This window comes from Elgaria multicarinata, chromosome 7 (genome assembly GCF_023053635.1).
Source record: "Elgaria multicarinata webbii isolate HBS135686 ecotype San Diego chromosome 7, rElgMul1.1.pri, whole genome shotgun sequence".
NCBI classification, from domain to species: domain Eukaryota; kingdom Metazoa; phylum Chordata; class Lepidosauria; order Squamata; family Anguidae; genus Elgaria; species Elgaria multicarinata.
The window spans coordinates 3,333,990-3,348,297 of NC_086177.1; the positions used below are offsets into that span (position 1 = coordinate 3,333,990).

Below are 14,308 nucleotides of genomic sequence, written 5' to 3' on the forward strand. Positions count from 1 at the left end.
CGACAAGAGCGAGAAGCGGGACATGAAGGAGGAGGATTATGAGTAATATTGAAAGAAACTAGGTGATGATCTGACAACGGAAAGTGAGCAGTAGAAAAGTCCAAAACAGAGCAATTCCGAGTGAGAACAAGATCCAGACAGTGTCCAAGGGAATGTGTGGGTACATCAGACCAAAGCTTAAGATCATAAGAGGAAGATAATGAGTGAAATCGTAGAGCTGCAGCGTCTTGAGGGTCATCCACATGAATATTGAAATCACCCAAAATAAGAGTAGGACAGTTATCAGAGAGGAAAAAGGACAGCCACGAATCAAAATCAGAGATAAATTTTGAGTACGAGCCTGGGGGGCGATACAGAACTGCAATCCGCAGTCGCAGTGGAGCGAAAAGCCTCACCACATGTACCTCAAAGGAGGAAAAACAATGTGACGGTGGAATGGAAAGAGGCTGGAACTGGCACAAACTAGATAATAAAAGACCCACACCACCACCCCGACCCTCTGGGCGACTAGTGTGAGAGAAAGAGAGTCCTCCAAGAGAGAGTGCAGCAGAGATGGCGGTATCATGGGCAGGGAGCCAGGTTTCAGTAAGAGCAAGGAGGTGGAGAGACCTAGAGATAAACAAGTCCTGAATGACAGGGGCCTTAGAAGCAACAGAGCAACAGTTCCATAAGGAACACGAGAAAGGCAGCTGAGAAGAGGGGAGACACCGAATAGGAACCAAGTTAGGAGAGACGAACTTGGAACGAGCCATAAGGAACAGATATGAGGAGAAAAGAATTGAGAGGAGGAAATGAGAAGATTGTGTCCTGAATCAGAAAGTAGCAGCGACCGGACCGCGGCTGGGGTTTTCCTCTGGAGTAGAAGTTCCGCTTGACCGGCTTCGCGCCCACAGCAGAGAGCCTCAGGCCGAGAGCCCTTGTGTTCTCGCGCCGAAGGCTCGCGCCTCCAGCAAACTGGAGGCTGAAAAACCTAAAAGAGGCGGAGCAGATGCTCAAATTCAAACAGACCAAACAATGTTGCTCAACAGCTTCTCTGCTGGGCTTAATTGCAGCTGCTCTTCAAGCTGCAAACTGCAAAGTAAGTGCTGTATGGGCATCTGGTTCATACAGAACAGATGCCCATACATCTGTGAACAGAACGCTGGACTGGATAGACTTTTGGTCTATCTTCTTATGTTTTGGTGTTCTTATGTTTGTTACGGTGAGGGCAAGACCTGCCATGCACTGCTGATACTGGATGGCTTAGACTTTCGATAGAGAAGAAATTGCTTTTGAAAAGAAATTCAGAGAAGAAAATGTTCAGAGACATTCTCATGGGTTGGGTTCAAGGTTCTTGTGCTTATCTTATTTAAGATGTGGCTGAGGGGTATGCCTTGGACTGCAAGAAGATCAAACCAGTCCATACTCCAGGAAATAAAGCCAGACTGCTCACTTGAGGGAATGGTATTAAAGGCAAAACTGAAGTACTTTGGCCGCGTAATGAGAAGACAGGATACCCTGGAGAAGAGGCTGATGCTAGGGAAAGTGGAAGGCAAAAGGAAGAGGGGCCGACCAAGGGCAAGATGGATGGATGATATTCTGGAGGTGACAGACTTGACCTTGGGGAAGCTGGGGGTGGCGACAGCCGACAGAAAGCTCTGGCGTGGGCTGGTCCATGAAGTCACGAAGAGTCGGAAGCGACTGAATGAATAAACAACAACAAGAGTGGTATGCACAAGTGTCCTGCCTTTCATTGAAAAATTAACTTCCTAGCTTCTCAGCTTCTCACACTTCGATGAAAGCCCTGGGGAAGACATCATGAGGTCATTCCTTCTGTAGGGCTTTTGCAGATCAGGAGGCGAGGGCAGCCTGGAAGGTTGCAGAGCAATGGGGTGATGTGTAATAGAAAGAAAACGCACACATGCCCTCGGCTGCCTTGCAGCAGTAATGTAAGTTCAAAAACAGCAAAAAGAAATTCAAAAGAAATTATAAAATGCCCTGAGAAAGAGTCAGCAAAATGGAAACCTCTTTCATGGGGAAAGTAATCTTTTAGGACACTAGAGATTTTGGTGCAGCACTATGGCTTAATCTACACCAAGCAGGATATATCACTATGAAAGCAGTATATAAAAGGCAGGAGCCACACTACTGCTTTACAGCAGTATTGAAGTGTCCTGTTGGGGCCTATTAACACATACCATATACCGCTTTCATACCACTATATCCTGCTTGGTGTGGCTCCTGCCTTTTATATACTGCTTTCATACCACTTTCATAGTGCAATATCCTGCTTGGTGTAGATTAGGCTTAGGTCTTCCTCTTCCTGGAGCCGGACACAAGACCGCCTTCACCTGCATTGTGGAGGATGCAAAATGGAGGGCAGCCTGCCAATATAGCTGATGCTGTTGCTACTTGCAGTGGCAGCAGAAAAAGCCAAAAAAGGAAGAAATCTTGTTGCAACCCTTGTCAACGGTGAATACTACCTGTGAGAATATGTTGGGAGAATTTCTCCTCCCGCTGGAGAAATTTGTTGAAATTGTCTCTGCCCAAAAATAGGTTGGATAATTTTGCAAGGCAATTTGGGTACAACTCTAGCATAGGGGGACTCTCCTTCTGCACATGTACTGCCTGCCAGTCATATGGATGGATATTTCACTACACTACATTACATATTAGTGCAACCAAGAAACAGAAAGCAGAGTGAGTCTATGCCACTGAAGGGATAGGGCTATGGAGATAGCTGCAGCCTTGTCTAGGATCACCAGTGGCAGTAAGCAGAATAAACTTCCACACACATAAATTCATGGTTCTTTGAAATATGTAAGTGCTTTACATTTGCACAATTTACTAGAACCAATAGCAAATCACCCAAATGCAGCAGGATTACTAGAATTGTATTATGAATGAAACCACTGGACCTCTGTATGAGGTATAGCCTGCTCATACACAAAAACAGGGCTGGGAAAAGAGTAAGGCCAAACCACCCTCGTTTTATATGGCATGAACGTTATTTTGGCAGGACTCTACTTTGTCACATGCATAAGATGGAAGTTAGTATTTATTATCTACTGCCATTGAATCTGTAAACACCTGGGTTTATATATGTAGTATTCAAGGAGGTTCCACATTTTGACCTGTCACATATAGATCTGCCCACTCATGGAATGTTTCAGGAGGTAATAACTTATATAGTTATTGTGGGAGTGAAGCCAAGCCAAGAATGGTGCATGGGAGGAGAGAGGGGAGGAAAAAGTCATAGAAGGTGGTCAAGAGAGAAGAGGAAAGCCGTATGAGAGAACTAGAATAATAAACGGCCAGAAGAGATGGCAAGAGAGTGTGTGTGAGAAAAGTAATTCTTCCACAGTCTGCTCATTAGGGATAGGATGGATTGAGGATTCTCTGTGTTAGAATTTACCAGACAAAACGTTTGCAACAGGGTTTCTAATAAAAACTGGATTGTTTTTCCCTACTTACGGGTCTTCTTGAAACCATCCTAAAAGCCCTTCCCTTTTTCAATCTCAGGAGAAGAAGAATCAGCACATAGAACTGCTGTAGTTAGAATTTCCCTCAGATGAGAGCAAAGGAAGCTCTAAGTCCAAAGCTGTGGGGCTGGTCTGGAAAAATCCCATTCAAAGGAATAGTCCAGACTTACGTAAGTAAAATTTACTGAAAATTACTTAATGAAATTCTATGTCATAGAAATTGTATATTGCAAGATACATTTTGCAAGATACATTTTTTTAATGGTCTCGTTGATATTATATGGAGTTAAACCATATTCGGATCTCAGGCAGCTACTCTCGACTACAGATGCCAGGGACTGAATCTGGGAGTTTATTTGTGATCCATCACCTAGCAATGGACCTTCTCCTTCAGTCATTTAATTCATTGTTATAAAGGCCTTTTAAAAGCTCAGTTTGTGGCATAGTACTGAGAATGCTGAACTGTGGGCTGGATTCAGCACTTCCTGATTATTTCCTGCAAACACGGAATTCTGCATCAAGCACAAAATTGAGCATCCTCAGAATTTCAACTCTCATTTTATTTTTATAAAGGAAGTTTTAGTCCATGTAGCTGGGAAGATAGTTCTGAAAAACTGTGATTATGGCTAATGAGATCTTTGAAGCTAGAGAAAGAAGCAATACTATCAGCAGTCAATGGGGTGAGTGAGATCTTTGGTGCGCTGCATAACATCCTTTTCTCTTCTTTCCTACCAGAAGCAGGCTCCTATGCAAAATAAGTAAATCTATGCAAATTTGACTCATTTGCATAATTAATCCAGGTCACCAAAATCAGCTTCCCTTATATTTGAAAACGTTTGCTTGTTTTTTAAGCTCAGAATGCTTGGGTGTGTAACATGCTTTCTATTTTGTTGTTATGCACCCCATAGGGCACAAATTGAAGAAAGATGGCATGACATGTAGTTCAACTCCATCTCACTTCCTCTACTGAAAGTCTACAGTTCTATTTTTAGAAGCATGGCCTGGATTTCAGAGACAAAACACTGCAGGATCACACTTTTTTTTTTTTTTTTTTGTACATGCAGCATCAAAGACCCACAGCCCACCCAAATGATATTTTAACATCTTTAGAAGACCTACAAGAGAATAAAAACAAATGCAAATTTAACTAATTGTGAATATTGTTTTATTTCCTTTCATTTGCTGTATAGGTTAAATTAACTCTGGCTTGTTTCATCTTTCATATCAGCAGTGAGGAAATGTAGAATCAAATGATGTAGGAAAGGTGAACAAATATTAGCAGCCCAGTCCTATAAATTACATCCATTAGCCCAGTCCTAATAGTTACTCAGGAGTAAGCCCTATTGTCTCTAAGTAAGTATGCTTAGGATTGCAGCCATAAAGTACATGTATAAATTTCAGTGCAAATAGCTTCAGGTTTTTTGGGACAACATAGACAGAAATACAGAATACTGGGATAACGTTCCCTACTATTTCTGCCACTATGTGTTTATTTCTCAAAATAGTCATTGGTGAGGGAGTGCTCGTATCTGAGAGTAGTTCAGTAATTCATCAAACAATACATAGTTGCATATTTAATCTATACTTTTTTTTCTTACTCAAAAGTAAACATGGGAGAAGACCCAGTCTGAATTGGGCCCCATAGAGATAGAGGGACTTTAATCCTTTGCCCCAGCTAAGGATTATTTGTGATCCTCAATTGGGCAGGAGAGGCTTGCCTGCTATTTACCAAAAGAAAAAGAAAATAAAATAAAAAAGAATTAATTTGTTTCAGTTGACCATTTTTGGCAATGCAAAGTGCAGAAGCGAGAGCCCCAATCTCGACCAGCAGTGCAGAAAAGGCAGGATTAAAAACACCCCTTTCTTTCAAGTGCTTCTGCATTACATTTTTCAACAATGAATTGGTGCTGTTATACTAGTAATTGTCAATGAGTTGGCCATCACAACTCAGTCCTGATTAACACCAATATGACATTTCTTAAGGAGAGTCTACCAAATGCAGGCTGTACTTGGTTTGGAAATAAATGGCACCAATAGAGCATTCTTCAAAGAAAATGTATTTGGAAACAGAGCGCACGGATGATTCACAAGTCACTTCAATCCGTGGGCATCTGTGCACCTAAGATAGGCACCATTTGAGGGTGGAAACAGGCATGACAAATATTAGGACCAGGCCTCCCTGAGCATTTTTAATACTTTTTAGTACCATGGAAAGGTTCCAAAGCTTCCATGAGCCCTGCAGCAGAGAGAGAGAGAGAGAAATAGGATACAGGGGCCTGTAACTTCCCACTGTGAGTTTCATGCTGGGGACAGTGGCACAGGGAATATGTGTTTGGGTTTGGGGTTTTTTAAACCACTATAAATGTTACCTTATTCATACTTTTTTAAGGGGGTGCTTAAACGGGCAACTGTTTTGAAAAAAATATAGCTGCAGGGCCCTGATCTAGAACGTGCTCAGGATCTCAATTGGGGGCCCATATCCGTTTCCTGCTGCAGTAAACAGCACCTTTGGGGGGCAAACAACAGTAAAACAACAACAACAACAAAACACTGGCATAGAAACATGAATAATGTGTAATTTTGCCCTGTCAATAACTTTGTCTCCAAAGGACTTTCGATGCATTGAATTCCTCAAGTGAAACTTTTTCAGACAATTCAATAGTAAGGTTGAGGAAACACAGCTCCTTGGTCTTATCTTTTAGATGCCTTTTCTCCCGCTTAACATTTTGTAAAAATAAACTGTAAATAACTATTTATCATTTGTCAACGTTCTAGTACGGAAACTTCCATTCAGTCACTCCAGCACACACATCCCTATAGCATAATATCCTTGGTAGGCATACCCCAACATTTCTGCAAGGAAATCCCTTTACAATATCAATGGCAAAATTACATATGAAGCTGTTCCGTCTAGCTTACTATTATCCGCACCAGAGATGTTGACCCTCGGGCCCCGGGCCTGATCCAGCCCTCTGGGGTTCTCCTGGTGGCCATGCCCTCTTCCCCAGACCCCACCCACTTCCCCAGACCCCACCCACTTTCCCCACTGCCAACAAGTGTTTTGTGGTTTCCTGACTTTTGTGCAGTTTTTCACCCATTGTAAAAGGTTGAAATGCCTCCTCTAAAGCTTAATTACTGACAGTAAGAGCTTTAAGCTAAAATATGTGGGGGTGTTGTTGTTGTTTATAGTATTTTGGCCCTTTCCTCTTTAGCGCCACCCACCCCTGGAACACAGCCTCTGAGAGCCTCTCCAAAACTGAATTTGATGCGCAGGCTGAAAGAGGCTCAACATCTCTGGTCTACACTGACAGGCAGCACTGTCCAGGGTTGCAGACAAGAGTCTTTCCCAGCAGTACTTGGAGTTGTCAGAGATTGAACCTGCAACCTTCTGCACGCAAATAATATGCTCTTCCACTGAGCTACTGTATGTTCTGCAACCTGTAATTTACCAGATATCTAGAGAAGGGGTTGATTGATTTCAGTCTTGCATGTACTGCTACTTCCTTACTAGAATTCCTGTGGTCCAACAATGTATATTATATTCCCACAGTAATTGTCACGCTTTGCAGGATTTCACAGTTAATGTATAAATCAATATATGTTAAGAGAGCATGTTCCTTACTGGATCAGACTGAGATCTAGCTAGTTCAGCATTATTTGTGAGAATTCCAGCAATCACCAGGAGCTACATTATCTATTGGGTAGTGGACCAAATCTACCTTTTGCCCAACCTTTTTCTAGATGGCTGCGGTTTACCATCAGTGGAAACTAATTTTAAGCTAGGTCATGCTGGAACACAGTAGCAATGTTACCAGGCAAAGTGCACTAAATAAATGCCTAAAACTCTGCCTGCCTAAAACTCCGCCTGGAACTAGCTATGTGATAACATTTCTGTATTATCTATTTCTGGGTGAAAGACAGGTCTTTTTTAAATAAAACTCAAGACAAGGAATTTACATTTTCTGTGTTTTTCAACAAAGGCAATAGGTAAAATGAATGTGTGAACTAAAATTTTAACTGATCAAAGTACCATTCTCCCCACAGCTGGGTAACAGCTGACTTATTCCCATAGTTTAATTTGAGTACAACCCTACCATTAGGTAGCGTGAGGCAGCAGCCTCAAGCAGCAGGTTTTCGATGTCATGAAAGGGCAGCAAATATTTTTTAAAAAATTCTTATATTTTTAACCCCAAGGATGGGGAGAGGTGCTTGTGGAATTTTCTGCTCATGCGTCAATAAAACCTGACTGACTTTGGGTACTGCGCATCTTGATTTGGGTAGGTTGTGCCATTTGCTGCTCGGCCTCAGGGAGCAAAATGTCTTGGGGAGGCCCTGGTTCAATGGAAGAATATAAGAAGAGCCCTGCTGGTTCAGACCAAGGATTCATTTAGTCCAACGTCTGATTGCGAAGAGCCAGATGATAATGGAAAGCTCATAAGCAAGGTAACAGCCATCCTCTCCCCCCCCACACACACATTTTCTGTGCCCAGCAATTGGTATTCCTTTGATCATGGTGTTCCTTTAACCTCCTTGGTCAATAGCTGTTGGTAGGCCTTATCCTCCTAAGCCTTTTTTTAAAAGCCATCTAAGCTAGAGGCCATCACCACATATTGTGAAGACCTTTTTATTCTCCCAACATTTTAACAATCTATAAATTTTAAATAACATAGTTTTACATTTGCAATTTTGCATTGCTGCTGTTTTTCTCTGGTTGAGCTCTTATATTGTATTTTATATTATGGTTTTATACTGTTGTTTTATACTTTGAATGGTTTTAATTTTTGTGAACCGCCCAGAGAGCCCCGGCTATTGGGCGGTATAGAAATGTAATAAATAAATAAATAAATAAATAAAAATATTGTGGCAACAAATTCTGTAATTAATTACGTATTAGGTCAAGTATTGGGGAGGGGGGAGTCTGTCCTGAATCTACTGACCATTGGTGACCCAGAATTCTATTGTAATGAGAAAAGAAGAAAAATTATGAGAGGCAGTGATGTTCTATTTGCTTCATCCCTTTCTCCTTTAAATCAGTTCCACTTTGAAGCAAGCTGTGTGCACCTCTGCAATACCCCTCCCTCCTCACCCAACCACCAAGAAGGACGTTACGCTTAAAAAAAAAAAAACACCAAAAAACTGCTTACCACCAGAATGGCATTGAAGTGGTCACTCTTCACCTTCTGCACTTGAATGCAGGAGGCTGGCACTTGTAACAATCCCGCCCCCTTGGAAAGGTTCCCGGCATCTCCATTGGGCATCAAGTTGTTATTGCTAGGCCCAACACCCAGGGCCGCCCTATACAAATAGGTGTGCGTAAGTTTCCCCATCCCTGCGATCTCGACCATCTCTGGTGTAAAATGAGAGCTTGGGAGCATCCGCACATTGTAGCGGTACTTTTCATACTCATCCGTGGGGCAACAGCAGCAACTGCAGGAGGGGCTAGTCCTACAGTGGAAGAGTCGAATGGCGAGAAGGAAGATTAGAAAACCAAGGAAGACAAAGGAAAGGCAGGCTAGAGCAATGATCAAGTAGAAGTTCAAGTTGGACAGCTGCTGCCCATGTGCTTCCAGGCTGTCATCGAAGTCTGGGAGCGCTTGCGGAAGAGCATCAGCCAGCAGGATGCCCAGGGTCACGGAGGAGGAGAGTGGGGGCTCCCCACTGTCTTTCACTAAGACCACCACTTTGTGCTTGATGGGGTCACTAGACCTCATGGAGCGACAAGTCCTGAGCTCTCCAGCATTCAGTGAAACCCGAAACAGACTAGTATCGGACGACTGCAGGAGGTGGTAAGAAAGCCAGGCGTTCTGCCCACTGTCTGGATCATGGGCTACCACCTTGGTCACTAGGTAGTCAGCATCTGCCAAACGAGGCACAATCTCCACTGCCACTGAGCCATTTCTCACCCCTGGATACAAGACAACTGGGGCATTGTCATTCTGGTCCAGGATGGTGATACTGACGATAAAAGCGGCAGCCAGGGCTGGCGAGCCGTTGTCCTTCGCCTCAACTTGGAAATGAAAACTCTGGAGCTGCTCAAAGTCAAAAATGCCCTTTGCGAAGACGATTCCACTGTCCACATCTATGGCCAAATAGCTGGACAAGGCGCTGCCTTGGATGTCAATGTCCCTGAGTAGATAGGAGACCCGGCCATTCTCCCCTAGGTCTGGATCAGAGGCTGACACACGGAAAAGGGACACCCCAGGCCTGTTGTTCTCCATTACGGAAACTTCACGCATCTGTTTGAGGAACTTGGGGGGATTGTCGTTCACATCTGCAATTTGCACCCACAGCGTCTTCTGCGTGGCGATGGGAGGGGAGCCCAGGTCAGAGGCAGTGACAGTGATGTTATATCCGCTGACCCGCTCCCGATCTAGAAGGCCGCTGGTGACCAAACTGTAGTAGCTGTCGAAAGAGGACTTGAGTTGGAAAGGGATGTTAGTGGGGAGCTGGCAAATGACTTTCCCATTATCTCCGGGATCTTCATCGGTAATACTCAAGAGCGCGATCACTGTGCCTAGGGAAGAATCCTCTGGGATTGGGCTGGAAAGAGAGGTGACCGTGATCTCTGGGGCGTTGTTATTCACATCGGCTATTTCCACCAGCAGTTTGGCTACGCTGGACATCCCAAAGACTCCCTTATCCTTTGCCTCAACGAACATCTCCAGCTGGGGCTTCTGGACGTTTAAAACCCCGCTGACTTTGATCTCTCCAGTCTGAGGGTTGATGCGGAAGATCTTCTGGAGCTCCGCAGGGGTGCTGTTGCTGAAAGCGTAGCGGACCTCCCCGTTCTGACCTTCGTCTAAGTCCGTGGCGTGCACTCGCGTCACCAGCGTGCCGTTGGGCGAGTTTTCCAGGACACTGGCCCGGTAGACCGAGTGCTCGAACGTGGGGGCGTTATCATTGGTGTCAAGGACGGTGACCACGACCCGGGCGTCTGCAGACCGCTGGGGGCTCCCTCCATCTTTGGCTGTGATCGCAAGCCTGTGCGTGGCCTGCTGCTCGCGGTCCAGGGGCTTTTCCAGCACCAGCTCCGGGTATCGGCTCCCATCCCCGCGCGTTTGCATTTCCAGGCGGAAATGTTCGTGGGGGCTGAGCGTGTAGCTCTGGACGCTGTTGATGCCTTCGTCGGGGTCTTGGGCGTTGGGCAGGTTAAACCGAGCCCCGGGAGTCAGGAACTCGGCCACGTTTAAGTGGTACTCGTCTAGCGGGAAGGTGGGGGCGTTGTCGTTCACGTCCAGTATTTTAAACTGCATTTTGTAAAGCTCCAAGGGGTTTTCCAGCACCAGTTCGTAATTCAGAGAGCAGGTGGGTTTGAGCGCACAAATCTGCTCCCTGTCGACGGGCTCGCTAACAGACAAAGCCCCCGTGCTCGCATTGAGGTTGAAATATTGCTTACTTGAGCCGGTGATCATGCGGAATTTCCGGGAGGGGAGCGTCGCGGCCTCGATGCCCAGGTCCTTGGCGAGGTTTCCGACGGGCGCGCCACGCTCCGTTTCTTCGGGGATGGAGTACTCTACTTGGCCATTTACGGTGTAGAAAATAAGGCAGCACACCAGTAAATCGACCCGCATTCTTCTTTCCCTGCCTTCCTCCTCAGCTCCCTGCAGATCGAGTCAACCGTAACATAATCCCCCGGTTTCAGCAAAGCGCTGAAGTCAGCAAGGCCGGAGCCGACGGGAGGAGCCGCAAACCCGCGAGAGCCGCTGGCTAAAACGCGTGCGGAGCGCATCGGCGATTCCCGGCGCCGGCCGAAGACATGGCTCCACCGCCCGCTGCGCTTGTGCTGAGCCAGCTCCTGGAGCCCGTCCTGGGCGGAGGCAGCAGCGCCCGAGCTACCGGCGAAGGGGACGCGCGCGCGCGCCCGGGCACGGTGCGCAGCGCCGCCTAGGGGCCGCCGCCAAAGCTGCGCCACCCATCGCCCGTACTGCCGGCTCAGCGCCGCCGCCGCCGGCAAGAGGGAGGCCGTCGGTGCAGCAAGAGGGGGCCGCGGACTGCACCGGCCACGGCTGCCGGGTCTGCAGGGGAGCGGTCTGCGGCTGACCCGGCCGCCGGGGACGGAGCGAAGGGGGGCTCCTGCTCGCGGAGGGAACCCCGCCCAGCCGCCGCGCATCGCCCGGCTCCACAGCGCCTCCTGGTTTCCCCGCCATGGACAACGCCGAGCCCAGCCCGGCTCCTTGCCAGTCACCGCGGCGGAGGGGAGGGCTGCGGGGGAGGCGGCACGGTCGCCCGGCAGAGCTCGAAGCGCACCGGGGCCGGCAGGAGGCCGGGGGGGGGTGACTGCCGCGACGGAGGTCCCCCCGCTTCTTCCCCCCCCCCGCGCGCCCAGCCCAGCGGATAGCTTTTGAGGCTTGGCTGGATCTGCGCCCACCGAGGTCAGCCTCGGTGTCCTCACGGACATCAGTAACCAGGCTTACAGCGGACGGCGCCAGAAGAGCTTCCATCGCCGGGACGCCTTCGTCTCCGTACCCCGAAACCGAGACGCTAAATGAAGGACGACGAATGGCCCCATAGGTCCGGGAAGGGGCTGTAAAGGCTGAACCGGGCGGGCGGGGGGAGCATGGAGGGACCAAGCAAAGCCTCGAATTGCTTATCAGCACCTGGCTGGCCCGAGCCTTCCCCACAAACTGGGCTTCGCTCCATTCGTCCTGTGAGCTCTCCGCCCTCTTTTCTCTGGGTGCATTCTCTGTGCCCCCGGGGGAGGAGCATCATTTCAGTTGGAGGAGAGGCGGGGGTCTTCAGGTCTCTTTTAAACTCCGAGAAAGTTGTCTTAAACGAGCTTTTGCTAGTTAATCAGGTATACATGTGCAAATGGAGGAGCAGCGCCTCTTTTAAGATGATACTTGTCACTTGTAGGGTTTATATGTGTTTGTATTAAATATAACAAAGTGTCTTGGGCCACATCATCATCATCATCATCATCTATTTATTTGTTACCCGCCTCTCCCTCCGGATCGAGGTGGGGTACAACACAAATGCAAATACCATAAAATACATATAATTAAAACTTTTAAAACTAATACATTATTAAAAGCAGCACATTATTAGCAGCACATTATTAAAAGCAGCACTTCAGCTGGTGCAAAACAGGGCAGCAAGGTTATTAACAGGGACTGGCCGGCGAGATCACATTACGCCAGTCCTTTTACAACTTCATTGGCTGCCAGTCCAGGTCCGGGCCCAATACAAAGTGCTGGTATTGACATTTAAAGCCCTAAACGGTTTGGGGCCAGGTTATCTGAAGGAACGCCTCCTCCCATATGTACCTACCCGGACCTTAAGATCATCTACAGGGGCCCTTCTCCGTGAGCCCCTGCCAAAGGAAGTGAGGCAGGTGGCTACTAGGAGGAGGGCTTTCTCTGCTGTGGCACCCCGGTTGTGGAACGAGCTCCCCAGAGAGGTCCGCCTGGCGCCTACACTGTACTGCTTTCGTTGCCAGCTGAAGACCTTTTTATTCACTCAGTATTTTAACACTTAATTTTAACTTAAATTTAAATTTTACTGTTTTAACTCTGTATTTTAATCTTATATCAACTTTGCTGTGTGGTTTTATCCTGGTTGCGCTTTTTATAGTGTATTTCGTAATTGTGTTTTAACCTGTTGGGTGTTTTACTGTGGTTTTAATTTTTGTGAACCGCCCAGAGAGCTTCAGCTATTGGGCGGTATAAAAATGTAATAAATAAATAATAAATAAATAAATAAATATTATTAAAAGGCATCTTTAAAGACTCAGATTTGCCTTGAGCATCAAATGGTGTGGATTATTTTTTTTAAAAAAATCTTCTGCCTTGTTTTAACAAGGGACAACTTTTAGTTCATTAAATGTTCCTTAATTAATCTGATAAATTAAACTTTGTAATTCTCATTAAAATTTATTTAATAAATGGCCTGCCTGTTAAAACACAGAAGAGGTGCTTTTCCTTCCCCCACGCCCGTGTGTTTTCAAGATTTTAGAGGAGCCAAGTTGGCAGGTGGCTCAGAAGCTGAGTGTGGGCCCTAGGCCGGGCAGAGAGGCGCCCTTGCCTTGAACCTTCCCACTGGGACTGTGCTTGTAATTTATTCCCAAATCCTGTTCATCCGAGTAGCGAGGATTTTCACTCTCAGCGGCTCAGGCTCAACTGGCCACCAGAGCAACTGGCTGGCTCCACTTTTTCCTAGCGCCTAGACTTCGGGGTGTATCTTCGGCTGCTACACGTGCCTGGAACAAAACAAACTGGAGGATCTTGGCAGTTTGGATCGTGGCCCTCTGTGAAGGAGCAAACTGAATGAGCCCTGGGGACAGAATGAGGGGTTTCAGTCCTAGTCGTCTTGTAAATCCGTTAACTGCCCCGGAAGAAGTGAGCTCAGGAGTGCAGCTTTGAGCAGTGGCCTTCTCTCTCCTGAGCGGCTTTGGGCGAGGCTTCCTTTACCGCGGTCCTCCGTAACGAGAAGCATCTCCTTCGTTGGGGCCATTTCACGCACAGTGCAACCTAAAGGTGGGTTTGCTACCAACCTTTCTCTCCAAGGACGGAAAGGTCTTTCTCCACCCGTCTTGGCTCTCCGCTTCGCCAAGTGCGGCCCTTCCCAAGACCTGCCGGTGGCATTCACGTTTACCAAATTTAGACCAACTTCACTCTGAAGACGCCCTCAATTAGCCCAGAAGAGCAGCTGCCCAACGTGGAAAACTGCACTTTAGAGACTGGCCGGTTCATTTGGTGTCACCTCGGGCAGCCCGGTCCTACACAAGTAGTCCTACGCGAGTAGGCCCCATTGAACCCACTGGGACTTACTGCCCAGTAAATACGCATAGAATCATCGCCCCAGAAGCCGGCTTCGGAAACGAGTTGCAGCTCACCCGCCTCCTGAGGTCC

General features: G+C 47.0%; 2 protein-coding genes across 9 annotated transcripts in view; one reads left to right on the plus strand and one right to left on the minus strand.

Annotated features, from left to right (window-relative positions):
* The window catches only part of LOC134401298 (protocadherin alpha-3-like), a 248,332-nt gene that overhangs the window by 114,971 nt on the left and 119,053 nt on the right, over window positions 1-14,308 (minus strand). For 3 of the 8 annotated variants that reach the window (XM_063130107.1, XM_063130106.1, XM_063130099.1), the window contains exon 1: window positions 8,606-11,197. The exons of the other annotated variants lie outside the window; for them this stretch is intronic. In XM_063130107.1, coding sequence (XP_062986177.1) covers window positions 8,606-11,032 — 2,427 coding nt within the window. In that variant the 5' untranslated portion in view covers window positions 11,033-11,197. Of the gene's footprint in view, window positions 1-8,605; window positions 11,198-14,308 lie in introns of those variants that run through there. 8 annotated transcript variants of the gene reach the window in all.
* Window positions 1-14,308, plus strand: part of LOC134401301 (histidine--tRNA ligase, cytoplasmic-like) — a 380,518-nt gene that overhangs the window by 94,415 nt on the left and 271,795 nt on the right. The window lies entirely within an intron of this gene.